The sequence below is a fragment of the Temnothorax longispinosus genome, chromosome 2, assembly GCF_030848805.1.
Source record: "Temnothorax longispinosus isolate EJ_2023e chromosome 2, Tlon_JGU_v1, whole genome shotgun sequence".
NCBI classification, from domain to species: domain Eukaryota; kingdom Metazoa; phylum Arthropoda; class Insecta; order Hymenoptera; family Formicidae; genus Temnothorax; species Temnothorax longispinosus.
In genome coordinates, this window is record NC_092359.1 from 3,784,202 (window position 1) to 3,811,623 (window position 27,422).

At 35.1% G+C, this 27,422-nt stretch overlaps 2 protein-coding genes across 2 annotated transcripts; one reads left to right on the forward strand and one right to left on the reverse strand.

Annotated features, from left to right (window-relative positions):
- The first annotated feature begins 3,939 nt into the window (after positions 1-3,939).
- Mrps11 (mitochondrial ribosomal protein S11) lies at positions 3,940-5,230 on the forward strand. The gene is made up of 4 exons (XM_071771543.1): positions 3,940-4,302; positions 4,538-4,766; positions 4,889-4,954; positions 5,048-5,230. Exons 1-4 carry the CDS (start codon positions 4,061-4,063, stop codon positions 5,153-5,155), a joined length of 645 nt encoding a protein of 214 aa, XP_071627644.1. The 5' UTR covers positions 3,940-4,060; the 3' UTR covers positions 5,156-5,230.
- Positions 5,231-6,743: 1,513 nt separating this feature from the next.
- LOC139808394 (clotting factor G beta subunit) lies at positions 6,744-23,963 on the reverse strand. The gene is made up of 5 exons (XM_071770313.1): positions 23,796-23,963; positions 15,938-16,118; positions 10,999-11,303; positions 9,382-9,533; positions 6,744-7,517 (listed from the first exon to the last, which is right to left on the reverse strand). Exons 1-5 carry the CDS (start codon positions 23,857-23,859, stop codon positions 7,347-7,349), a joined length of 873 nt encoding a protein of 290 aa, XP_071626414.1. The 5' UTR covers positions 23,860-23,963; the 3' UTR covers positions 6,744-7,346.
- Positions 23,964-27,422: the final 3,459 nt, after the last annotated feature.

The window sequence follows — 27,422 nt, forward strand, 5'->3', positions numbered from 1 at the left end:
GATATATGTGAAGGAAACTCGGAAAAGTATGGGGATAAAACGGGCGCACAGGATCTATCGCAGTAGTGGCTGCTTTAAGAAATATCGAGGAAACTCTGTGGGCCCTCAAAGAATGGAATACTCCAACTACGTTTAAACGGGGAGAACGGTACAACGGATACTCGATACCGTTCCTCTGGATAAACCAAGCTTGAGTGCTGTGAATGCTTGCTGACTTTCTCACGACTGCCCCTTCCGTTTTTCTCTCTATCGACGTGCCCGCTGTTCCTGCGGAGGCCCGTTTTGTATTGAAAACCAAATTTCTCTCGTAGACGCTCTACCGTCGCCGAGATGACGTTAAATCCGATATAAAACTTTTCGCTTCGACGTGGCGCAATGACATCAAGTAGGAAGAGGCAGAATATGCGAACGATGGAGGAAATCTTATTTTTGCACATCGGTTTTTAGTAATCGCCCGAGGTGAAATGAAAACATTCACGTGTTGCACGAAGAAGAATGAAAAGAAGTATCCATATTACACGAACGAAAAGTGTCGCTTAATTGGTGTCAAATCTATTTTAATCTCTCTATCCATAATCAGCACTAATTGTAAGTTTTTAGTACTGATTATATATCCATCGTTTTCAAATAAAGACCTCTGTAGTTTAATTGGAACGCGAACGTAAGAAAATTCCCACACCGAAATATTCGATATCTTTTAATATCTATGATTATTATAAGGACATTACTGCGATCTATCAAGTAATAGTACTGTAAGAATGTAAATCTTACAAAACATAAATAAAAAATAATAAAAAGAATGGCACAAAGAACATTTGTACGCTCGTGTGTTACAGTTTTATGGTATCGAATGGCTTTTGCGCGAATCTGTGTATTCTTAGAACAATGATGCTGGTATTTCTTTGCTTTTTGCGTTTCGTTCGCGTAAATATTTATATATATCGAGTATCGAGAAAATGGGCAGACATTTACACGCTTAAACTATCGATATGTATAGCGAAGTGTATATGTTAGACACGTTGTGTCGACAGGTACAGGGAGGTTCCTCTCCGGGCGTAATTCAGTAATGATCTTAGGGTAAGGTTCATAATAACTGCGTAAATGAGAGGGGTTCCGTATTAATTAATTCGAGAGTGTCCGCGAATGGAAAGAGCGAGAAAGCACGTCAAGCGTGCACAATCTCGTCATACATGAAGTAGATCCCACCTTGAAAACTCTATAAAGCCACCCACCGAATCAGCATCGTTAATTTATTAAGTATGAAAACAGAATCGTTTTCTTCGTGTATATTTAATATGCAATTCCTAGCGGATTTATTCTCTGCATAACGATTTCAACTCAACGTTACGTTGCTGAGCAATTAAAAACGCATGAAAGTTTAAGTATTCATTCTTGCCAGAATATCGATTATTACCTTGGAAATTTTCAGCTCTGCGATTGTAGAGGAAAGAGTTATTATTTAATACATGTCAAATTTATACAAAAATACATGAAATTCAATACGTGTTATTTTCATGTCTGAGGTATAACGTCGTACAAAAAGTTATTATTTAATAACTTTTTGTAAAATTCATACAAATATATGAAATTAAATACTTGTTATTTTCATGTTTAAGGCAACGCCGTACTTTTTAATCGCAAAGTATTAAGGTGCAAATAAATATGTTTCTAAACATTGCATATTAAAATGTGTGAAATGCATTTAATGTTTTGCGAATTATTAAATTCTGCTTAATAATACCGATTTACTGTGGGGGCTAATGAGAATTTGATTATTTAAGTAATTGCACTTTTTGTGTGAATCTATGTATATATATTTATGTGTATATATGTATATTTATATACTTATATATAGCATGTATATTTTTTTGCGTTTAAATTCGTAAGAATCACGCGCATGTGTTTACGGGCAATGAACTAGTCGTTCAAATTTTCTTAACTAAGAGTAGTTAATGGCAAAACAAGAGTTGCACGCTTGTGAGCAACACAATACAATCGCAGCAACATTATTCATGTGTTATTACTTTATTACAAACGGGGAAGCCACGAACCAGAAATGGCTCGTAAGGGAAATGGCGGTAACACAATCTGCCTAATGATAACTAATACGTAATTCCGTGCTATTGAAATCGTGCACATTGTTTCGGACATTCGAGGGGGCAACGTTAATGGAAGAAATCGAGAGCCGTAGGAACAGATTTAATGCCGTGAACAAATAGTTCTATTAACAGCAAATTCTCATCGAATTCCTGGCGAATAGAGAAGCTCATAATTCGATGCAAAATTCACACGAAAGTGTTAACAAAGAGAGGAGAATCGATTTATTACAAACTTTATCGTATCACTCTTAGAATACATTTGAAATATAAATTATTATGTATATTAATAATTTTTATTCAATTTTATGAAATTCCGCTTTATATAACGAAGTAAAAAAGTACAGGAACCTTTTTTTCTAATTTCTTTCATCATCAATATTTCAATGACATTTTCATTTAATATGCGTTTTTGTTTTTAGGATGGACTATATACCATATTAATTTACATGTAAATAATATGCAAATGGATAGTATAAATAACAAAAGTTGTATAATATGATAATGAATTTGAAGCGCGGAAATTGTCATTGCTGTATTATTTATACAAAGAGAAATTATTTTCAATTTGAGACAACTTGTCTGAAATTCAATCACATTATTACCAATTTAATACCGCTGCAAATATATTGATACACCTAAAAGATTAAAATGAGCGTTATCTATATCGACATAAACTTGATGTTTAATATCATATTACTGGCAATTGAATACGTAAATGTAATCAATGCACATTTTAATTATATGTTATTGTGTCACTGCGGAGTATGTTTTTTTTCACCGCTTTAATTCGCAAGATGTAGAATAAATAAATATGAAGAACTTATCACGCTGATTTATTTATTTGCTTGCACGAGAATAAATGCTTAAATTAGAGAGAGAAGGAGAGAAAGAGAGAGAGAGAGAATAAATATTTAAATTATGGAATACATTGATTAATGCATGCTACATTATATATTACGCGACACAAGAACATTTAATGTGGCCACTGGCAGTTCACAATTTCTTAGATGTGTATTGATAATAAGAAAATCATTTATTTTAGTCAGCAATTAGTACTTACAGAGGGATAATGAACGACACAATTTTACGAAGTTACGAAACCTTTCATTGTGTATTTTACACAATGGTGTATTTAATACGTTCTTTAAAAACGTTACTTTTTTACCGGTTCAAAAAAAACAGTGAAATTCTCATCTCGAGAAACCTTGTCTCTGTGCAAAAAGTTTCGTACGACTCACATACTTAAGAGGAACATTTTCCATAAAAAGTTGTATATACTCTTGATTAAAAAATATTACTATGTAGCACATATAGCAGTTAAAAATATAAAATTTTTTCATTTCTCTGTTTTATGGATTGTTTAATATATTTTGCATTAAAAAATTTTATTATATTTGTAAACATTATTTTTTTAATTGACGAATGATTACGCGTATACAAATGATTAAATATTGTATTTTCTATTATCAGCACACTAATATATAGTTTGTTAATTTATGACGTTTCCGAAGACGCAATTATTTTGTTCGTCCTCCTGGACGTAATTTAAGCAGAATCGCCGAGTTTATCAATCTATTGCATTATGCAATCTCGATGTATCGCGACAATAAACGTGCATATCGAGCGAGAATGATTTTTTAATGTTTGAAGCTCACAAGCTGGATGTCGGTCAAATTCGAGAGGCTCAGAAATACCGACTGATTCTGTCGAGAGTTCAGCTGGCGTTACATACGAGAGGTCGCCAGGAATCGATCGGGCAGTGTTACGCTGTGTCGGTATTGTTTCCGTCTTCGCTATGTTTGCGAGATGCACAGAGATGGCAATAGTTTAGTAATTACCTGCCTACACGACTGTTTGTCGTTTATCTACTCCTTAGTTAGTCTTTACTCCTTTACTCGCACTGATTTGACATCATTCCTTGAATGAAAGGTTGAGAGATATTGCTCGGCTAATTAATCGAGATGATTAAGTCCGCGCTGGGGTTGATGAAATTTCTTGGATTACGAGAAAGCGCGTTGGTCGATGGCCGATTATCCTCAGCGTTTGCGCGTTTGAGTGTCATAACCTCGAGGAATGTTTGCACTACCCAGTTATGCAGCAAAGAGATTCGAACGCAGAATGAAAAATTTAAGGTCGGCCAGAGCTCAAAATATGGATTAGTTGAGGGAGAAACTATGCCTGAGACAACCAACGTTAGTCAGCAGTAAGTACTAGTTTCACTTGTCTCTTGCATAGCATTCAAGCTTGCATAACAATCTTAATCTTGTTTTAGTTTTGTACAACAATCTTAGATAAATGTTAGATAAATTTTTATGTATTTGTATTATCTTGGCTATATGGATAGAAAAAAAGGATTTACCATTGTGGCCACTAAAAATGTACTTTATTAATCTTTCCCAATTACGCAGGAAATAATCTTTATGCTTATTACGTTTCAGGGAACATCTATTTCCTGATAAAGATACACCGAATCGGCTCTTTAATGGTGTACCATATAAGGAATTGCATATTATCAATATAAAATCAACTCCTAACAATACAATTATGACTTTTACAAATTTTAACGGCAAAGTATTATCGCTGCATACGGCAGGTATAGAGGGTTATAAGAATGCTAAGAAAGGGACGAACATTGCTGCTCAACAAGCAGCTATGACTCTTGGCAATGTAAGCATACATTGAATGTTATCTGTGTTAAAGTTTTGTGCATGAAACATGATGCGTTGTACTAAACAAGAAAAAAGTATATGCATTTATTTTTAAAATGTACATATTTGTCTATTTTTCAGCGCGTTCTTGAATATGGTGTGAACACAATAAGAGTACGAGTACAAGGTATTGGGGCTGGTAGAATGGTAGGTATCTTACAAAAAGCATTTCTTATTTTCTGCACATTATAGCTATCGGTAGATTATATGTTTTAATATGGAAAATTTTATGGCTTTCAGTCTTCTATAAAAGGTTTTCAAATGACAGGATTGAACATTGTATCAATTACGGATGATACTAGAGTAAGTTGGAATCCACAAAGGCCACGAAAACGAAGAAGAGTGTGATTGTGTTATAATTTATTACTAATTACAATTTGGATATGAGTATACGTTAATACATTCTGTTAAAATCTTCCATAATGTGTATTATTTTACCTTTTACGTAATTGAAGTGCATGTTGGAAACAAATTATGATTTCAATGATTAAAGATTAATTTAGTGAAATACGTATTTTGAAAAATCTTCCTATACATATATCGATGACTTGACTAATAGGAATTGCGGGATGCAAATTAATTTTTGGGATATTAATAATTTAACATTTATTTTTATCCTGTTTTTATTTTTCTTTTATGTATAGACAGTTTTAAATAAATACATTTCTCTAAAGAGAAATTAACATTCTTTGATAACATTATTGTACAATGATATTATTTCATCGTCTTATATTGATATGAGATATATTTGTTCTTTCATGTACCTATATATTATTCTCTACAAATGACTAGATTAAATACAACTTTAAAAGAGGTAGAATTGTTTATACATATTTTTTAATATGTATGATATCTTCATCATCACAAACATTATTTTGTACAATCATTTTTTATTACACTTTGGTTTCATGAATATAACGATAAATATGTAGAATTCCACTTCTTGCATATTTTTTTAAAATTTATTTGAAAATAATTTTTCTTTAGCGAAAATGTTATGGTATCATGCAATAATTTTCAAATTATAAGTTAAAAAAATCTTTTTTACAAATTAAACTTTATGAAGCCAAATCGTTTATGAAACTACAGTTAATTTTAGATGGGAAGTAATTTAATAGAATTCTTAGTTATATGCAATATAATTTCAAAAATTATACTAAAATCAGATATAATACTAAAAAGAAACTGATACTGAAAACAGATATGATTAAAAAAAGTTAAAAATTCTTTTATTAGATAAACTCGTCAAGATATTTTCACACGAGAGAAAAATTCTATTTCAAATTGATCAAAGAACTTATCGTTAAAGAGTAACATGTACGCGAGAAAGATATACTTTGTAAATTTATTAGCCATAAATAGAATTTATCAAGTTCATTGCCTTTTTCTTTTGAGTTTGGGATAAATAATTATATTATTTAACTACTTACCAGAATAATTGCACGCATATATTTTTTAACGAATTTACGTTAATTATTGGGTTCATCCGAAAATAGTTTTATAATCTTTTTTGTTCATCTCTACAGTACGTTTTTTATTTTGAATAATGAATATATCCATCAACTGCATTTATTATCGCATTCTGATAGAAAAATTTTTCACGCTAAACTCTCGTGATCATATATTTCGACATAGGAATTTGTAATTATTTGAATATTGTTTACAATCTTTGGCAATCAAAAATAGTCATTTTTAAGTTGAAAATATTTTTAGTGCGGCAATAATAAATAATCTTTAATTAAAATTCTTGCATCATATTTTTAATATGGAAAGAGTCTTCTGTAAAGATGTTCTGTAAAGATAATTGTTTAATATAATATTTTACTGGTAGAACACAAAATTGATTCGATTATTTTAAAATCAAATGTAAATGGTTTGATAGGAAGATTATTCAGATATTTTGTGTATCAAAAATTATAAATTATTTACATTTTTTTCATGTAAATAATCGCATTATGTGCATTTTTTAAATTTGATTTTTCTACGGAATATAATAGATTTAAGAGAATTTTTTAATTTTAAGATAGGTATTTTAAATTTAAATAAATCTGTCCATTTTAATTTGATAATTTCTCTGTGCCACACATTAATTATGAAATGTGAGGACAGATTTCATGTTTGAAAAATGCAAAATGCAAATTGACATTATTGCATATAATAGATTTTTTACAATAAATATATAAAATAATACTTAAACTACATATATAAATATATCTCAGGCGTTTCAGAAAAACTAATAACACTTATCATCACATTTGTTATTTTGCTAGCTAACTATCACATTTTGTGAATATGGTAAAATATTGATTACGTCACCATATAACAGATCTTAATGGTCCAATTATCGGCTCATTATCTTACTGAACTTTCTTTCTCTAGTTATATTACAAGTAACTGTAATATATAAGCTTAGGAAAATGACTTTGAATAAATTGTCCTAGTTATTAATGCGGTGTGCATTGTATACAACCGAGCTCACTGTGAAACGAAATTGTCAAAACAGCGAAACGGAAATTCGCATTTTCTTCCGCGTTGAAGTTTATCGGCCAGACTGCATTTCTTGCGTGATCCAAGAGACATAATCGGAAACTCTTACGTAAATGCCAGGAAGTCGTGATCTGCCACAACCAATACCAGTCGAAACCACTCCGATGACCATCAACGGGCCGGTAGGGTGACTTCCGACCATCAGGGGCCCGCCGCTGTCAGCCTAGAATAAAATACAGGATGCATGCAGTTGTCCCGTAAGCTTCCGTGGTTATGGTAAACGATGCGGTGCAAATTCCACTTGCTCTAATACGGATTGCTGGGTTGCGGGAGTATCCATCACGATGGGTTTCGGTATCGTTCCACGCGGATCCGGATCGTAAATCTCGTCTCTGGGAATTCTCAAGATGGAAACGGGCTTTTAACGGTACTACTACGTTTATTGTCGTCGGTATTTCGCGCCATGCGTTAATATCGTTTGAATAATCTATAGAGAATTTATATATTGCGCTTCTCCTCTCTTTTGTGAAAAACTACAAGGAAAAATCTTTAACTGTTCATGATTAAATAATGTTGAAATCTCGATATTTTTATTAGAAAAAAAAGTTTATTAAATGAGGATATACCATTTAATTCGCTAAAATGCTCCTATTGAACAATAGGACTTGATTTATTTACTAAACTTTTTAAAATAAGATTAAAGAAAATGATCGTCTTACGTATCGGAATCTCTTTCGCGCAGCTATTAAAAAGATATCTGAAATTATTAGAGAAATAATTGATCATCTTTCGACACGCTAAATGTATTATATAACATTCTTTAACTCCGATTCACGCTACGTCCAATATATCTTGAAATCAATTTTTATAGTTGCCAGTCGTAGTTCTCGCGCAAACGAGGTAAACAGGAAATCTAGCACATCTCAACTCCCATCGGAACCTTCAGCGAGATTGTACTTTCGAGACTTCGTTCTTCCTTGATATATCTCAAAGCAATACGTCCGTTTTCGATTGTTTTCTCAGGAATATCTTCGTCTGGAGGAAATATAAATTGCTGATAAGGGCGCGGTAGAGATCCGAAGGAAACTTATCAGGGACAAGATCGGGGATGGTATTCTCATTTTTGTTCCGATGGACGTCGACTTGGTAATATCGTGGTAGGATTCCCATGGGAGGTTCCTTCGCGGAAACTGCTGTTAGTCTCAATTGACCTAAATTTAGTACTTGCGTGTTGAAGAAGGTGTATATCTCGTCCTCATTAAGAAGAATATGGAATAACAAGGGAATATAGCAAGAAAATCATTGGCTCTCAAAATTATTATGACATACGGCCTACATCTCTTCTGTTTCTTAAAATAAAAAGAAAAGTAGCATAATTTTTAGATAAATATAACATATGCACTTATACGTGTGCATGCATTCGTAATATTTATATACTAACAGTGGCTATATATATCAATCCATATATTAATTTATTTTTTCAGAAATATTGGAAATTTGTTTTGTGTATTTTAGTAAATTGAATATTATTAATCATTAAAAAAAATGATTTTTTTCTTACTACATGCACTTGATATAAAATAGTTATTTATTTTATTTCTTCGTTATATTCATCCTTAATATAAATGTGAACTTTGTTTTAAAAATCTTTGAAATATCTTTTTATGTCGTATCGAGCAATCAAGGTGACAACGTAGCTTGTATAATACTCCTCGTTCTTTTAATAAACGTTATCGCTCCTTCTCCAGTCCCTACTGTTACAATTTCGCATAAATAGCGGCCCACGTTGGAGATTCGCAGAGCGAGGCCAATGCAATTATATACGATCCAATTACCGGGGACCAGTATCATCCAGCATGGTCGGCTATCATGCCTGAACAGCATTGTATGCGCATTACCACGGTAGCGTGGGTATTTATTGAAATTCGCGTCGTGCCCGCCCGACGAACCATGAATTCCATGATCGGGCGATTGACAAGCGGCGTCGAGCGAGCAGCGATGCGGGAACGCAAAAATGCGAGTGCATCTCACGCGGATGTTTCGCGCGATCGAAAGGTGAATTCGCGGCGAACGCCTTTTTTACTTACATAGCAGGAATCCATCCCGCCTTCCTCCCAGCCGGCGCACATTTGCTTCGTACCAACGCTGATCGACTTGCCCTGACTCGCGTACCATTCTCCACACACAGTGTTCGTCACCACGCGAACCTCCACTTTCTGCAGCACGGTCGCTCTCTTGGCTGGAACATAACAGCGATTTGTATGCCGTTTGCACGCGCCGCGTCTTTCGCGGACAAGATTATTGCTTACATTCGTCGTTGTCCCAAGACAAGACTCCGAATATCATTAAAACAGACTTAATTAGCTCGACTATGCAAACGGTTCAATGTCCGAGAAAACATTTCAAAATCATTACAAATGTTAAAATCATATCTATGATGTTTAAATTTAATAAAGCTACATGCTTAAATATAACTAGATATCATGTTGCTGACACATTATGAAGAACTGTTACACGCAAAGCATTATTCACGAAAACATAACAAACATTATTCATGGAAAGCCATAATGCATTTTAACGGATGAGTTTAATTAATAATTGCTACATATCTCGTTTATGTTATAATCTAATTGTTGCATTAATTATAATATCTAAAATACTTTACAATTTTAATATAAGAGTGTAATTAATATACTCTATTAAATGAGTCTAGTTAATTATACCAATTTGAAATTGATTAGAAGACACAAAATATTACGTAAAATTAGACAATTATTGAATATAGTGTATTAAGCAATTTTGTTTATTGAAATATTTATCAAAGCTCTTTTATTATAATTCAATACATAACGTACAAAATCTTTATAATTCCATTATAATCAACGTTTCAGATTAAAAAAACTTTTTTCGTGGAAGCAATATGCATCTTGATGACATGTGTTCTATAAGTAAAATGATCTTGTCCATTTTATTGATTCAGAGAAACAGATGGAGAGAGAGAGAGAGCGAGGGGGAGGGGAAGCGAGAGAGAGAGAGAGAGAGAGAGAGAGAGAGAGAGAGAGAGAGAGTGTTGGTATATTTCCACGCTATGGGACTTCAACGCTCGCAGGAACTTTGGTGATTATGGAAACTTTGGCGCGTGTTTCGTCGCTCCGATCGTTATCGTGATAAGATTTATCGAAACTTCAAGCTTACCGATGTATCTTAGGTATTTATGAAGACCCTGATATTCGCAACTTGGTCGACGATCAAATAGGATCTCGGCGTACTCGCCGCGTCTCTAACAGATATTCGTTCACCACCCGTGAATTATGTAATCCCGTTCGCGTATAAAAATACGAAGATAGTCTCCAAGTACGTCAATTATTGATAACTGACAGAAATCGAAAGCGTTCGAAAACGCGTAAATGCCGTTGATAATCGCGTTGACGCGAGATTAAATATTTCATAACGCTTCAAAGAAAAATTCTTTTCTTAAATTATATGGTATTATGTGATATGAATTACGCGACGAATTGGAACTTTGGATGCGGCATGCGGCGTCTTGGTAACTTATAATGACGTTACGTTTGCCAAAGCCTCAAAGTACGCGATTAGCTGATGTAACGAGAACTAATTCCGGAGGCGTTGCGTCACGCCGTGCCGCGCGCCGTCGCCCCGTACGTAATTTCTCGGTATCGAAAGAGGGACAATTATTTACTCACAATTACTTGTATCTTCTCCGAGCCATCCCCATCCGGCTACTACAGCTTCCATACCGCCGAAGGCACTATACCCTGGTTTTCCTGTGGCCACAGGTAAACATGCGGGTTTCACGCTTTCCGACCAACTGATCGGTCTAGCGACTTCCAGCAGTGCAATATCGTCCACATACTTGCCGCACCTGTGACCAGGATGCAACACCGCGTTTATGACGCTTTCATGTCTTGCGGCCGGCACTTCTGGAGCCCTTAAATTGTGTTCGCCCAAAGTGACACGTAATTGTCCTATTGGAATCTTGTTCGTGCCGCTGAAATTGAAGCGAAGACGAAAAGATTTAATTTGCGAACATATTATTTAGCAAGTGCTATTGAACTGATAATATTTTTCTCTTCTTTCTCTCTCTCTCTCTCTCTCTCTCTCTTCCTCTTTTTTTTCAAAAGAAATATACGTACTACAGAATGCGAGAAGTATAAATTACGTTGATTAATTGATACATAACTTTTTAATTGGCATTAAGCAATATACTCGTAGGTATAATAGGTATATTATAATTATGTACATGAAATCAAAATTGAAGCGTCCAATTCATTTTCTTGTGTTTTTAAAACAATAATCCAGAAAATAAAAGACAATAATGCATCATTATGAAAAGGAATAATAATATATGCATTCTATCTAGATAAAATTATTAGTTATTGCAATTATTATATTCGAGTAAAATAGAACAAAAAAATTATACAGACATATGTGCACGTCTTTTATATATATGTTTCATGTGTCACGTATAACAAACTCACAAAAAGTTTGAAATGAATAATTTCAATATTTGGGAAACCGCGAGACGTCGGACTTACACGCCTTCTATAAAAATCTTTATTCTCGCATCGTAAAAATCGTGAGCGAAAAACAAAACGGTATTCCTTATTCTTTCTTTGGTTTCCTCGCAAGGAATCCAAGTCTGACATCGGAACACCAGCGAGTAATCATCGCCATACAATTTTAGGGTACCGAGAATAGAAATATTCGAGGCGGAAAGTCCCTTACCATCGATGTATTTCTTCATTTTCTTCCCCGCCTAAACCCCCCTTAACTGTGCCGACGAATTCCAGCTCTTTCGCAGTTTCTTTCCCTTGGACGTCAGTAATTATTTAACCGGGATTTTTGTCCCGCTCGAACGTCGCGTCTGCAGAGTTCTCTTGAATGCCTGACCCGGCTAGAGTGGCTTCAGTTAATTAATCGGTCCACAGTACCTCTGAATAATTAACAATATTACGGCACCCCCTCCATCAGGACTATCCGCTCCATCCGCGTGCCCATCGCCCCCGTCCCGCAACTCGTGACTGTGTTTCGTAAGCCCGTGCCGTCAGCCCGTCCCACTTTCGTCAGTAACCCCTTGCATATCTTCTGGAGTTTATCGCGGAGCGTTTTCTAAGTTTCCAGGCCCTGTTTCACCGCCGCTCCTTACAAAGCCGCCTTAATGGACCTTTCCATCGTCGTCGAGTCCCCGCTATTGTTCCGCGGCTCATGGATTATACGGTTTACTTTCAATGCATCTCCGGCACTCGCTTCTCTTTCCTCGGCGTCGCACCCTTCCAATTAAAATGCAAGAGCGCTCAGGCGGATCGCAGCGGGGACCGTTGCTCGTTGCAATGAGATGCATTGCGATGACAGCAATGCTGATTTGTTTAGGCAAACGTTTAATATAATAAGCCAGCGTTTATTATGTCGAGCGTTTGCTCGAGATAAATCGGCAGCTCGGTTCGTGAAAAATTTACTTCAAATACGTTGCGCAATTTGCTATCAAAGTTGGGATTTGCACTTATTACTTTCTTTGTTTAGTATACTCGAATATGTCCGTGCAAAATTCGGGTATTTTCATTTATTAAAAGTTTTTAAATTTTTTGTAGTGTTTTATTTATTTATTCGAAAGACAAGTAAAACGAAGAACAGCATTGCATGAGGTAAACCTTCCAGTCTATTAAAATAAAATTAAGGTTAATTAAATTGTTCGGTCTACACAATCACAGTTGCATTCTATTCTCATTGTACGAATAATATTTGCTACCCGGGACTACGACTGATTTTTTTTCTATTGGCAGCTTCGTTAAAAATTAATTGGACGCTGAATCGGTAAATCGAATGGAATTAATTTCGATCCGGCTCGTTAAATCGTGCGGCTCTTCTGGCACTGGTATATCGGCACATAGACGCGTTCGTGAATTACGCAACGTTGCACGCAGAATGACGTTGGTAATAAGGTACTGGTGAACATTAATTTACCGTAGGATATCGCCGAACGAGATATATCGACGCTGCGTCGCTAGGCTGCCAGTTCTTGTATCACTATACAAGGACATAATTCATACCTGCTTGCGTGACAATTAATCAACCGTATTATTCACAGCGCGCGTATTGTATTAAAAGTAATTGGTCGCCACATAATTAATTCGATAGAACAGCGCGTTATAATTTATTTAATTATTTACTAGCCTAACAAGTTCCATTTTCTATACTGCTTGTGCCGCATGAAAATATAAACACAATTTTAGACGAAAATTCTTTTCAGATAACAAATGTTATTCGATAAAATACTTTCCGTTTTATAGGCATGCAATTTTAGAACAAATTTTTAGTAATTTACATTTAAAGGTTTAAATTCGCTGTGACGCTGAAAGAGATGATTATGCGATGGAAGCGCAACGTTTTTATTTAACAAATATTGAATCATATAATAATATTTCTAAACCGATTATCCACCGTTGCATTTATGTTAGCTGGAATCTCTAAAAATGTCAAGAGAGAGCTGCGATTAATTTTTCCCAATTTTTTTTTCTCGATACATGGTAACAAGGGATCTAGTCGCCATAAATTTGGCGCAACGAGGCGTTAGGTATCACTGGTGAGCGTCGGGTTGTCTATTTTTGCGCGTAAATGATACCAAGCGGTGAGAAAAACTAAAAGGGAAGGGGGATGAGGTAAAGTGAGACGATAGTGGACACAGCCACCTTCATTTTCACGCCCTCTCGCCTCGCATCTTGTTGCAGCGCTTTCCATACGTTTTGCATGGCCGCTAGCAATTACCGAGTGGTCTGTAATCTACACGCAATCATGGTTTACAAGGCCAAAACTCGACGCTGAATTCTCTCTATGGTCGCTCGTCGCCCCCAAACGGCCTCTATTGCCCTCTCCAGCCCGTTCTTCTGTAATCTGTTCAGTGACCAAGAGGGATACGCAATATCTGTACGTTTTGTTGCCCACCCGGCTATGGGTCTATTCGCCCGTTTAATTATATCTACACGAAAGCTATCCTGGATATATTGCCGGTGTAGCTGTGCAAACTCGTCTGCTGCGTGGTGATAGTGATTCATTTATAATACGCGTACTAAAAAGAAACTCCTTCCTCACTTTGATTTAGTGTTGTCGGAAGCAAGAGCTGGAAGTTTAGATAGACTTTCAGTGACATACAATGAATAATTTTTCGCTTAGTACAATATACAGGAAGATTTGCGAGCTTTAACTTTTTTGCAGTGTTTATATACATGTATTTTGTGTATATGTATTTTATTAGGAACTGTATATTTATTGATTAATTAGCGACACGCTGACGAATTTTACGCAAATGTTTGTTGTGAGATTTTCGCTTTGTTTTTTTATTTGAAACGTTTTGCTTGACATAGTCACACGATAAAAATCACATACGGTATATATCTATTTGCTATATTTATATAACAGGCATATAGAAACATTTCTGTGATATTGGTTAAATTTTAAAATAACTTTTATGTCAGCCATCATTTTTATACGTGCGTATCAAGTTCTTTTCCCTTTGAGGAGCGTGATTTATTTTTCGCGATATAATAGTGGTATATAGCAGCAATTTAAAAAAAAGAGGGATCGTATGAGATAAACCTGCGCATATCTCATACACAATCATAAATTTGAATAATTACTGACAGTATTTTATATGTATAATTTGAATTTAAAAAATTTCGAAATATTTAAAAATATGTTGATAACGTAAATCTAGTTGAAATATCAAAATCAGGAATCAGTACAAGCCACAGATTAATTTTTCTTTTATTAATTGGAAAAATCTGAAATAATTTTTTTTGAAGCGTGTCGAAAGTTGTTATAATTTATTGCAAGTTTTCAAGTTTTATAAAGGGTAAAACTATTATTATTATTATTATTATTATTATTATTATTATTGTGTGAAAAAAACTGACAAAATCGATATGCAATAAAAATTCTCAATAGCCAAAATGGAATACTTTTATACATAGATAATCTTTGAGATAAAAATCAGGCCTTTGGCGCGGATTTAACGAGATTTAATATGCGAGCATCCTATTAAAAGTTGTCAAGAAATTGTAAGTTTCAGATCGACCGTTGAAATTAAAGCCTACTTTGTAAAGGACTTAGTCTTTACAGACTCTATGTACTCCGTTAATGAAGATGCATCTTTTGAAAACTTGTTACTGGAGTATAAGCAAAATTAAAGACGTGCTATTGTATTTTAGTATTATGTCACTAATACACACCATTCTTATTTATACAATTTTAATTTTCTTTGGCAGACACATTGATTATAAAAATAAGAATTAAACAGAAATCAGTATATTTCAAATATATAAAATTGAAATAATTATACACAACAAATAAGTTTTAGATTTTTTGTTATATGCAATATTTATTTCAATTCTGAAAAATTTCTAATTAATTCATTAAAAAATTTATTTAATATACAGATTAATAGCGGGGATTTAAATACTTTCTGAGTCATTTAAGATAAACACTTTTTCGATGATAAACAGTAAACCATCAATATCAGTTAAAAAATTATCAGAAATCATCAGCAAAAGTTTGCGATTTCTGTATACAATACAAAAATGCAGCGTTACAACTTGTAATATGTAAATTATTAAAATATAAATTACTCACGCACATAAACAGTGTCCAGCAGTCAATACGAATTTGTCATTCAAAATAGCGCCGCCGCAAAAGTGTCCACCTTTTCTTGTTATAGAAACGAGCCATGGAAATTCACGTGGCGCCGCATCTTGACCTCCGACAATCCTCGCTTCTCGTGTCCTCTCACTCCTACCGCACGGAACATCTGCCACTATCAAATACGGATTTCCTCGATTAATGCTCAATAACGATTAATTGCCTTGGCGATCTCGTTGCGAGGCCTGGTGCAAATACCCAACTCGCCCGATACCCCGAGCCACCAACATTGATGGATAGTGACACGATCTTAGACGCCTGGCTTGATCTCGTTTTTACTTTTTGTCGCGCAAATAAAACGAAGACGAGTATTGGTACACTGAAAGTATTTAGGGAGTCGTCAAATAGGATGACGCGCTCTGTAATCTATTTAACGATACTCTTAGCGAACGCCATCGTCCGTCCCCCTTCTATTTTAATAAGAACATTTTACTTTTATGGGACTGATTGGACATCCAATTAACGCTGCGTCGTTTCTTCACAATTAGTGCCTTTTCCTATATATATTTTCGTTTTTCTTTTTTTTATTATATATTTCCATGCAAGAGAATTTACCGTCACCAGTTTTCGACGAAAATGCATATATATCTATAAATCGCGCTGTATTATAAATAGGAAGACCCATTTTACAACTTTTTTATCCTACGTTTTTTATTATTTATTTTACTACTAATATTATTAACACATTACGTTCGTTCAATACTTTATTCATCAGGGATAAATTGTTCGCGAACTCATTCGGAAATTTAAGAGAACCGAGGATCGCCTGAAACATCGCAATTGTTATCAAATGTTGTTAGTATCGGTCATCGGTCCATGTTTCGATTATTCCGATCCGTAGGGAATTACCATCTGCACTCTTGTTGACGAGAGCATATTGACAGGTTATCGATCGTCCTTAGTATTTGATGATTAATGTTCGTGACGTGGCGTAAATGAGTAGAGCGACTTCTATGTATAATAGTAATGTCGGAAGACTGATGAGTGACAATGCGATTAATTTTAAGGATAGATGTAATAGATTATAATCATACAATTTATCAAAAGTTGTACAAACTAATTCGAAAATGGAATTTCTTTGAAGAGAGATTTACGGTGAATTATAAGATTATAAACTAATATTCATGATTGTCGTAAATATCGTGAAAAATCAAGATAAAAGTATTTATAGAAACAATATCGTCTGTCGCTTAAAAAAATTTAGAAAAATTTGTTTTTTATCGATGCAAAAAATGTAAAACTTAAATTTTATACTTAAATTCGCTTCGCGTATGTTTGCCATTTTTATCACAATCTTAATTGAAACGTTATAAGGAGTGATCATTAATATATTATAGTTATAAAGATATGCTGATAGTTTTATCTCAACATTAATTAAAAGAAAGACCATTTATTATTTCGTTAACACGATAAATGCGGTCACATAGCGAAGGCGCGTTTGACTGCAATTGTATATCATTATACCACAGACATTAATCATAAATTGTGTTATTAATTAATAATAATTAGATTGCACCAATTACGTCGATCGTAATTGATTCGACTATTGTAGAAAGAACATAGAAAAGCATTTTCAATGGTTTATTATTAGATATTTTGGTTTGAATAATAAATCATTATTAAATCTTTTGGTTCTAATAATAAACTATTGAAAAAAATAACAAATTGTTATTAATAAAACACAATCCAAACCATATATTTCCAGATTGTAAATCATCTTTCAGAAGAAAAAAAGGATTGATTTCTCTGATTGTGAAAGAATTGATTCGTACTTTTCTATATGTGATTTAATCATGTATAGATACATATTCGTAAAATATGAGAGACAAACAATCGGCTCGATATCAATCAATTAAGGAGTATTCGCAATATATCAGACACTTTTGAGAGTAACATACTTTAAATCGAACCTCATATCGACTTTTTTTCATTTTTGAGTGACCTCGGAGAAGTCGAAGGTGCGTTCTTAATACTTGTCTCGGCGCGATCTAATTGGCGCGGCGCGTCTGTTTGTGTTGCATTTAATTGAAATCCGAAATCGCCGCGTTACCGAAATGTTAACCGATTCGAGCGAATCCCTTCTCGTGGCGACACAACGCTTGGCGCACGGATTTAATGCCCCGAGCAGATAGGGACAGATACGGCGGATCTGTCACTACAATCCCTGCAACGTCCCTGTCCCGCGCGCCCTGGTTACCCTCTTCCCCACACGCCTCTCGTCGTCCCCCCCTCGAACCCACCCACAAGTCGATCCCTCTCTCGTTTCACGCCTCGACTGATTAATTGGACCTCTACGCCTACACCACCACATTTCCACCCACCCCGTCGCTCTTCCACAACGGGCGAGGAAAGCACGTCGAAGCGGCCGAGAGGGAGGCGTTGGTAGCATAGAATTCGAAGTCGCCTCTATTCCGAAACGCGTAATAGATATGTCAAAAGCAGCCTGGGGATCATGATAATACAACCGATGCCTTTGGTGACCAGGTTTAGCGTGTGGAGGCACCCCGTTTATCCTTCTAGCCGGGTCGATTGTGCTCGGGGAGTGTCGGAAAAAAAGCTTTCTCTCTCTCTCTTCGCATGTCTTTGGAAAAGCCTGCCATAAATCGACGGTATCTTGACAGTCGAAGTTGCGGTGCGTTTATTGTGTTAGCAAAGTAGATCGTATGCGAATTCATGAAGACATAATGTGCGAGAAATGATGTCATGTCGCTGAGAGACAAGTATTTATTATGGTGATTCGCTTTTTTAACCGATCAATTAGAACGATCAATGGATCATTCAAATTGCATATAATTAACATCAAATCCCCTTAACACTTTCGCAGCCGGTGATTCTAGCGCGCGGTTTAAAATTGGGAACCGGGTGAAAATTTGTTTCATTTTTGGATCAAAATTATTTTCACCTCCGTTCAAACGTTCATTTTGATGAACTTGGATTTATTGTTAGATAGTTGTAGTAATCATAAATATGAATCATGAAATCATCTGCCCTCCTATAAACATAAAATTACGTCAGCAGTAACTATAGATCGTAAGTGACGTCAAATTACGTCAGCGGCTGCGAATGTGTTAATGACGTCGTTTGCGACAATGTACACGTTAGATATGAAGGAGATTATACTTCGTTTGATATTGATTCTCTGCCAACGATAAGATAAATCTAGAGATAACCATGGACATCTGTCGGAACAATTTCGGGCTCAATATCTCACCTGAAAAACCAACGAGATAAAAAGTGCTTTGCAGATTACTCACCGAGTAATTATATTAAGTGTTCTCTCTGGGCCAATTTAAAATGTTACAAATCCAAAATCCGTACCGTAATGCATTTAACGCAACGGCGTTTTAAAGGGAAGCGTTCCAATTGTTTCAATACGTATTAAGAGTAACGTACTTATATCTCACCGATAATTTTCCAGCTAATAAATTCCACAACTTCAATAATATTTTTTCGATAGGTAAGGCATACAAATTGTTTCTCATTATATGTATAACGAAAATCAGTGCATTATTTTCACGATTTATCATATTAGAGTATTTGAAGTGCATATTAGAAAGGAATTTGATTTAAAAAGAATTGAGATATCAATCTTTTCAAAAATATAATAAATTCTAAATATATACTAAATATGTTTCTATAATTTATATTTGTATCACTGATCGCATAAATAATGGATGGTTCGTGTTTTTTTTTCCTGTATCTTCTTCAATAAGCCGTCAGTTTGCCGGCATTAGAAGTTTATGGAGACTTCTTGCGGCCTCGAGCAGGTTAAGAACCTTCTTGATGTCGTCCGTCATGATTTTGACATTGAATGGTCGTTGACAAAATCTGGAGTTACTCAGCTACACCGAGGTCGTGTATTTCCCAATTTCCGGCCTTCGGCAAGGCTTATTCTTCAGTTTACACATATGTATTCACTTTTTGTGCGAAAAAGCAGGTATCGGTGTAAAAAGTGCAACTGGTTTTTTTTTCTTATAGCCTGGAACTATTCGCACCGTCATTCGACAAAGTTTATTTCTTCAATTTTGAGCACTTTCATGAAATATATCATTACTTTTTCTGTTAGCGGTAAACCACATTTTTTCGATTTTTGACGCGGCCATATATTCGAGTGATCGTAAACTGCGATGTAACAGCAACGTAATTTGCGCGCAAACGTAATTTATTTATCGACCGAAATAACGGTAGTGTCCCAGCCGAATATTTCACATGCGAGGAAGATATTTTTCCACGTAATACCGATTACCTTTTATTTACAAATCGCTGAATTTAAAACGAGTCAATTGAATTTATGAAAAATATTTTAATAATGTTAAGGTATATATTTATGCGAAATAAATAACGCATGCCAGAAGTTTTGCACATAAAATTTCGGGAAATAATATTATTTGTTTAATGCATGCCAGATCCTGATTACGGCCTGTCGAATGGTGATAATTATCAAAATGTTATTCAGTCTCGGCGACCGCGACGATATGAAAGAGTAATTATTTTTAACGTTGTATTGCACCCACGGTATGTTGCATAATCTCGCGGTTGATTATTCAGTCACGATGCGTGAAATTAATGTTTATAATAATCAATGTAATTGTTCAGCGAAGGAACGGTTGACAGGTAGCTATCGATCTGATGAATAAACCACTTTGCTTTGCTTTCATATAATATTGAGCCTAAATATTTGATAGAAACGGCCGTTTTATTGCCGGTAAAACAAATAATTACCTTTATTAAATTCACCCGGGCGCCAGCGCTCTATCTGATGTTTCGTGCTAAAGAGTGAATTGTAAACGAGATAATGACACTATACAACCTGCATTATGCACCGGGACGTGTTGTTCAAATAATCTATCAACGCGCTGTCTCTGGCACAGGAGCTTTTTCGGACGTAAATCAACATGGGAGACAATTTTTTGCGGAGCGTTAATTCCATCATTTTTTCCATGTGCATGCATTTTATCTCGATCGTCCAGTCGGTTGGCCGTCGAAATTTGACACGCGGAATGAAATATTTACCCATCCCTGTGCTACTTGTTTGAAATAACCGGAATCGATATTAAAAGACCATTACAAATTGTGCCAAAATCTGCTAAAAAATATATTTCGATAAAAGGAAATTAAAATTCTTTAAAAGATTTGTCCTTAAAGAATCTTGTAAGCTGTACAATAAGTTATCTAATAATCTGCTAAATTTTATTAAACGATTGAAAAATTAAACGAAAAATCGAACTTATTGTTAGTCTAAATCTCATCGAAGCATGATTTAGCAAGGTGTATATTTTATCTGTGACCAGATAGATTACAATTATGTGATTACAAGCTCTATTAGCCATATTAATTTCATGCGATTAGTTATATGCTTGGTATGTTAGTGTTTAATTGCTTGATTGCCTGTTTGTTGTTTGTTCCATCAAATATTCGAATAGTATTAATAAAAACAGTTATTGAAAAATATTTTCGGGTGTTGTCTTAAAAATTAAAGATAAATATCTATTTCATTTACTTAAATTATGTTTTTTATAATCGATATTAGGATGAGAAACTTTTGAGTAACTTTGTATATTAGTCAAGAAAATATTAATCGTGCCAATCTAAATTGTGCCAAATATATGCTTGAAATTAAAATAAAATAATAAATTGTAATTTTTAACAAATGTTTTCGAGAATAGGTATATTTAGATTGATCTACAATATTATGTTTCTTTCTATTATTCTCTTTTGCTTCAGTCTCTCGTTAAGTCACTCTCGAGTATTGGTTGGCAGTGGGAAGCGAATATTCTAGCTACGCTAATGGTGAACACTAAATTCGGTTTATTAACTTCCGGTGTTCCAACGTAATCCGCAAGCTTCTATTTCGAATTCTCCATTGACTTCCGCTCGCCGTCTAATGCCTCCACTCCGGCTAAATGGATGCCAACCCGCAGAAAATCTCGAGAGCGGCCGTTATCGGTCGATCTCGTCGTCAGACGCGGCAACGAACCGTAGTATAAAATGTACTTAATAATATGCGACCGCTGTTCCAACCATTGGAAAATACATTTTGGTGTTTCCTGCGTCGACTTTGCAACAAGACATCACAAGAATTTACATCACAAGAATTTATCAATAAAATATTAAATAATATCAATCGAAGAAAATGGAGCATCGAGCCGTAATAAAGGTGTTGGTGTTCATTTATTCTATATTTAAGTAAAAACTACAAACTAAATAGATAAAATTATTACAATTTTACAGTACGGTCCACTCCTAATTCAGCGATTCAACTGTTGCGTTAATTTAATTTTTTTGTAACGTATTTTAACTTCTTAACCAAATTTTTAATCGAATGACTTAATTGTTATGCGACACTGAGGATGGTCCTATAAAGGTCCGAAACGTTTGTAGTTTTTACTTAAATATAGAATATATGAATTCACACCAACACCTTGTTACGGCTCGATGCTCCATTTTCTTTCGATTGATTTTTAATCTTGTGAGCTTTTATTATTATATTAAATAATATGTTTAACTGCAAGTTAAAATTAAATTGATTAATAATTAAATTTCTCGAAGATATTTATCAATATTTCAGAAAAGTTATCTGTAATTGTTAACCTAAGTTAACATTAATATGAAAAAATTGTTAGGAAATTGCAAAAGTTATTTTGTCTAAAGAAAGATTACTGATGAGATGAAAGTATGATGGAAGAAGTTGAACATAAAATAACACAATTATTCAAACTTCTCGGAATAATAATAATCAAGTGAAGTATGCTGCATAATACGTCACGCAGTAATAGTATATTGTGTACATACAGGGGAGAAAGCAGCGTTTTTCAGACTCGTTTCGGCTCGGGCGGCAAACTTCACACTCGTTTGAAAAACGCTGCTTTCTCCCCTTGGTGCACAATATACTATTTCGAAAAATTAATTGCAACGGGAATAGTTGGCGAGCTTCTCAGAGTTTCGAGTGAACTGACTAATACAGAGTTTGCCATAGATGTTGTGTAGTTTGATAAAGTAAGTTTGCTACCTAAACTTTGAGAACCACAGAAGAGGCTTTAGGTTCCACTTCATGGATAGCTACGAAAATAAGTACGCGGGAGCGCCTCTTGCGCGTGATAGTATATGCTTTATGAACATTTCGTTATTACTATTACAACGCGTAATAAGACACAGCGCGCGCGGGCATCATATTTCGAGTTGCGTGCTGCAGCGTGAAATATAACATTTGCATAATTAGAGAATAAGAAATGTAATATGCAGAATTGAAAGCATAAAATAACGTTTAAATAAACGTAATTTAATGTAAAATGTCATTATTAAAATAATATTTATTGATATATTTATTGATATATTTAGTTAAAAAAAACTGCAATATTTAATAAAGGAAGAATTTAACAATAATGCGGCAATTTTATTTATTAAGAATTGTTAATTATCGCAAGGCTGCTTATGAATATAGGTAATATTTAAAACAAATTTAGAAAATTAATTATAGGATATATAATTATAAAATATACAAGGATACAGTCTCTCATCGTAAACTTGCAATTATTGTAAGATTTATTTTGTTCCTGCAAGAATATTTTTCCGTCGTACTAAAAATACCTTCAGCAGCAGTCAGAGTTAAAGAAAATAATAAGGAATTTTGCTTTGTGAATATTAACATTTTTAAACTTATTTTCATACACATTAATATTTAGTGCTTATGTGTGTTTAAAAATACCTGTTTCTTTAAGCGATATTACTTGCAGGAGCATTATAATCTCATTTAGCAGTAAAACAGAAATTAATTGACGAGGGTCCTACTTACAATTAGTGTATTCGGCTTGAATTCGCGTGAATAAAACTCCGAGGAATAAAACGAGCGCCAACATGTCGAATCCCGGATGCGCCAGGCCGAATATCTCGCTTCGAAGATCCGCTGGCTTTGTCGGAGGGCAATCAAAAAGTGTCGCACTCTTGTTGATGCCGGCGCTTCTTTATACGTCGTGCAACTGCGATCGCATCTTTCTCGTCTCGATTTCTTTCTCTGTCGCCGCCCATCGCCCTTGCCATCGTCGCTTTCCGCGGTGCGTGGCGTGTCGCGAGGCCGTGAACTTCAGATCCGACAATGACTCGTGGCCATCGATATACACACGCTATTACCCGTGTGTTCGTTCGCGGCGGAAATCCACTGATAAAGCCCGAGGCGACCCTGGCGTAATATTCAAGGCGAACGTTAACGAAAATTTCTCACGCGCGAGACTGTAGATTGGTCAAAGGCCGAAGGATCAATAGAGCACTCAATTATACATTACAATTATTACATGTGTAATAAAAGTTAAATTAATTTAGCTTCTATTAATTTTTACGTATCAATGTTCGTCGTCATGATTCTATAAGTCTTATGTCGGTTGCTTTCATGCTCGCTATACTTACGTGCGGCACAAGGTTGACTATCGTTTGGAATCCAAATCTGCAGAGCCACGCAATTAAAAATTACAATGTCTATCTATGATTAATGTCTAATACAGTCTGAAGTCTCTTTTCTTTGAGAGAAAAATTTATATGGTGCGCAAACATGAAAACTTCTAAATTTTTATTCTATATGTATAATTCAGAATAATTCGGAATATATTCGTTCTCGAGAAGTACTTTTTATACTTGTTGATATACCTAATAATAAAATTAAAGATGATTTTGCATATACCATGTTCAAAGACATATACACTTTCAAAATCTATATTTAATGTTCTTTCTACGCATATTTATAATTTTACGTAATGCGCTTGATGATGCTTTTAAGCACGAAATATGCGCCACATCGCAATGTACAGCAGACAGCAGCGTCAGAGATCGTGATTGCAATCATGAACTTGTACACATATATTGCTATTACGTGAATTGCACGTACATCGCGGCTCCAGACCATCTTCGGATGGTCCGGTACCGGTTACTGCGGCGAATAAACACGGTCATCGTATGTAATCATAGCTCGCGCGTGCATACGTTCTGTACGTCGTCGCCTGTCATCGGCAAACGACAATCGGATTATGTATCTACGAGTAATCGCTGTGACAGGTGGGCAGGATAATCAGGAAACGGGAGCTGTCGTTTACGAGAGTTTCGTAACAGGTCGCGCAGCAACGTTATAGGTAGAATAGCGTAATTACGAGATTGGTGGGGTTCCGAGCCTATTCCTATTTCTAACTTCGCGGTAAGGTGTAACTGTGATTTTCAAGTCTTACAGTGTAGATGTCATGCTAAAAGGATACTCCAGAAATCAATATCAATAGCAAATAAAAGATTATTTTAGTTAGTTATTTTTTTGCAAGCGTAGTTGTAATTGCTTCTTGTTGATTGACTCCCAGTATTCATGAACCAATTGTTACATAATATATATGTATAACAATATGTAGATTGCGTAATTATAATAATTCCTTTGAATACACCCTGCGAGTAATTTGATGATACTTTTATGAATTCGAATAAAAAATAGTGTGGCAAAATGTGGCACGTGATTACAAGGGATTTGTTTCATCTATTTTTAGGGAGACATTCCCTTGTTAACATTTCACTTATGCGAATTTAGAAGTCTAGAATTTTGGGTGATAGAATGCCATATCCTTCAAAAGAATTGAAAGAAATAGCCGATACATACAGAGGGAGCACAATTCATCTTAAAATTTATCTCGTGCGCTCATCTCAGCGCTAACAAAACTTCGACTTATAGCTTCGGAGATATTCATCTAGTTACTGAATTTCCAAAGACGAAGATAGAGTTTGTGATTTTGTGTCGACCGATTCTAGAAGGAACTATTTCTGATATTTATCTCGCCGTATCGTGACGATACTCAATGAATGTTAATGAAAAAAAAAAGAGATTGCCCGCAGACATCAATGGAAAATGTAGAACACGTACTTGAATAGCTGGCAGTGGCATCGATATGTATCTTTTGTTTTTCCTTGTTGTGATACTTGTGATATCTCTGGGCTACAATATCCTTTGGCTTTTTCTCCATGACGAGAGCAAGAAGGGTCATGTGTCACGTGTAAGGATAACGATGGAACAAAGACTTCAAACGAACGATGAAAAATATAAAAAGAAAAACGAAAGCATCGAATATTCTTTACATTATTGAGAGATAAAATCTTAGAAGATTTTCACATAATAGTAGACGTTTAAGGGTTTGATAATAATTTTTTTTTCTATTGATTCAACATCCATGAACGAAGTATGAATATTTCATGATGATAATGTTAAGGGTTTGATAATAATTTTAATGAGACAATTGATTTTCTGGGTAGCTATCGTTCATATGTGCAACTGCGCTAAATTGCTTTCCCAACTTTGCGTGAATCGGTGAAAGCACGTGCCAAGAGACGTGTTCCGTGTCCATGTGGAAGTCGGGCATGTATACGTCGCAAGTGTTCATGCAGGTGCATGTGCGATCACAGGTACGCGCTACGGGGATATGAAAGCGAGAGTAACTCCGCTATTACTCCATCCACTTCCGTTGAACTTGACCCACTATATGTCCTGCGATACTATTGCTCTCGCATCTAGTACCGTGCACCTTAACGTCATTTCACCTCCTTCGTTTTCCTTTCCCTCGTTGGGGTTCACCTACGCGGTTGGAGTCGTTCGAGTTACCTGCACTCAGCAGGTAACGCGAACTATTTTCTGTAGCTTGGTAACCGATCAAGTTCGTCCCGAGACTCGTAGATGAGATAATACGGCAGACACGGAAGTTTAATTTCATCTTTGAACGGTTGAAATCACGTCAAAGATATCTTCGTATGATATTTCCGTTAAACGGAGACTGAACAATATCTACTCCAACACCTGAGAAATTTTTTGCTAAGATAATATATTTGTTATTATAATGTCGAGTTATGATGAAGTGTCATGCGCGTAAATTATATATATCTTTTTTCTTAATACATTTAAATTTGGTTTATCTATAGATACAAATACAGAGCGATTAATATTATACCGTCCAGAGAAGAGATATGATTAGAATTTAATATACTAAATTATCCCAGTGTTTAAAAATAAACAAAATATTAAAACGATTTATGTGATGTGGAGATTGTTTAAGATGATTAAAAGTTGGTTGGAAAGACTCGCGGCTTAATTTTCTCTTAGTTCGCTTGTTCGAAATTACTTCCTCCATGTGTTGCGTGCGTGCAGTCAGTTCCGAGGTTGTGATTAGAAGATTTTTGACAGCGTGGCATTGCCCGCTCACGAACACGACCTAGGTAAGGTCGTGAACATTAGGTATTACGAGATACTAGGAGTCACTGACCGAGGCCAAGCAGACAAAAGTTTTGTTCAATACACTTGAGGTAGACAGACCTTGACGGCCCGCAGTTCCGAGAACAATTGCCGCATATTTTTTCTCCATTTAGATACACATTTCCGCTGTAATTTCACGTAATAGCATGCTCGCAAATA

What these genes read in the sequence shown, in the direction of transcription:
- Mrps11 (XM_071771543.1), top strand. Translation starts at nt 4,061, where the DNA reads ATGATTAAGTCCGCGCTGGGGTTGATGAAATTTCTTGGATTACGAGAA. An exon ending in ACAACCAACGTTAGTCAGCA is followed by an intron (nt 4,303 to 4,537) that starts GTAAGTACTAGT and finishes ATTACGTTTCAG; the next exon opens with GGAACATCTATTTCCTGATA. An exon ending in GTATTGGGGCTGGTAGAATG is followed by an intron (nt 4,955 to 5,047) that starts GTAGGTATCTTA and finishes TATGGCTTTCAG; the next exon opens with TCTTCTATAAAAGGTTTTCA.
- LOC139808394 (XM_071770313.1), bottom strand. Translation starts at nt 23,859, where the DNA reads ATGTTGGCGCTCGTTTTATTCCTCGGAGTTTTATTCACGCGAATTCAA. An exon ending in TCAAGCCGAATACACTAATT is followed by an intron (nt 16,119 to 23,795) that starts GTAAGTAGGACC and finishes CGTATTTGATAG; the next exon opens with TGGCAGATGTTCCGTGCGGT. An exon ending in GCGGGATGGATTCCTGCTAT is followed by an intron (nt 7,518 to 9,381) that starts GTAAGTAAAAAA and finishes ATTTTATTCTAG; the next exon opens with GCTGACAGCGGCGGGCCCCT.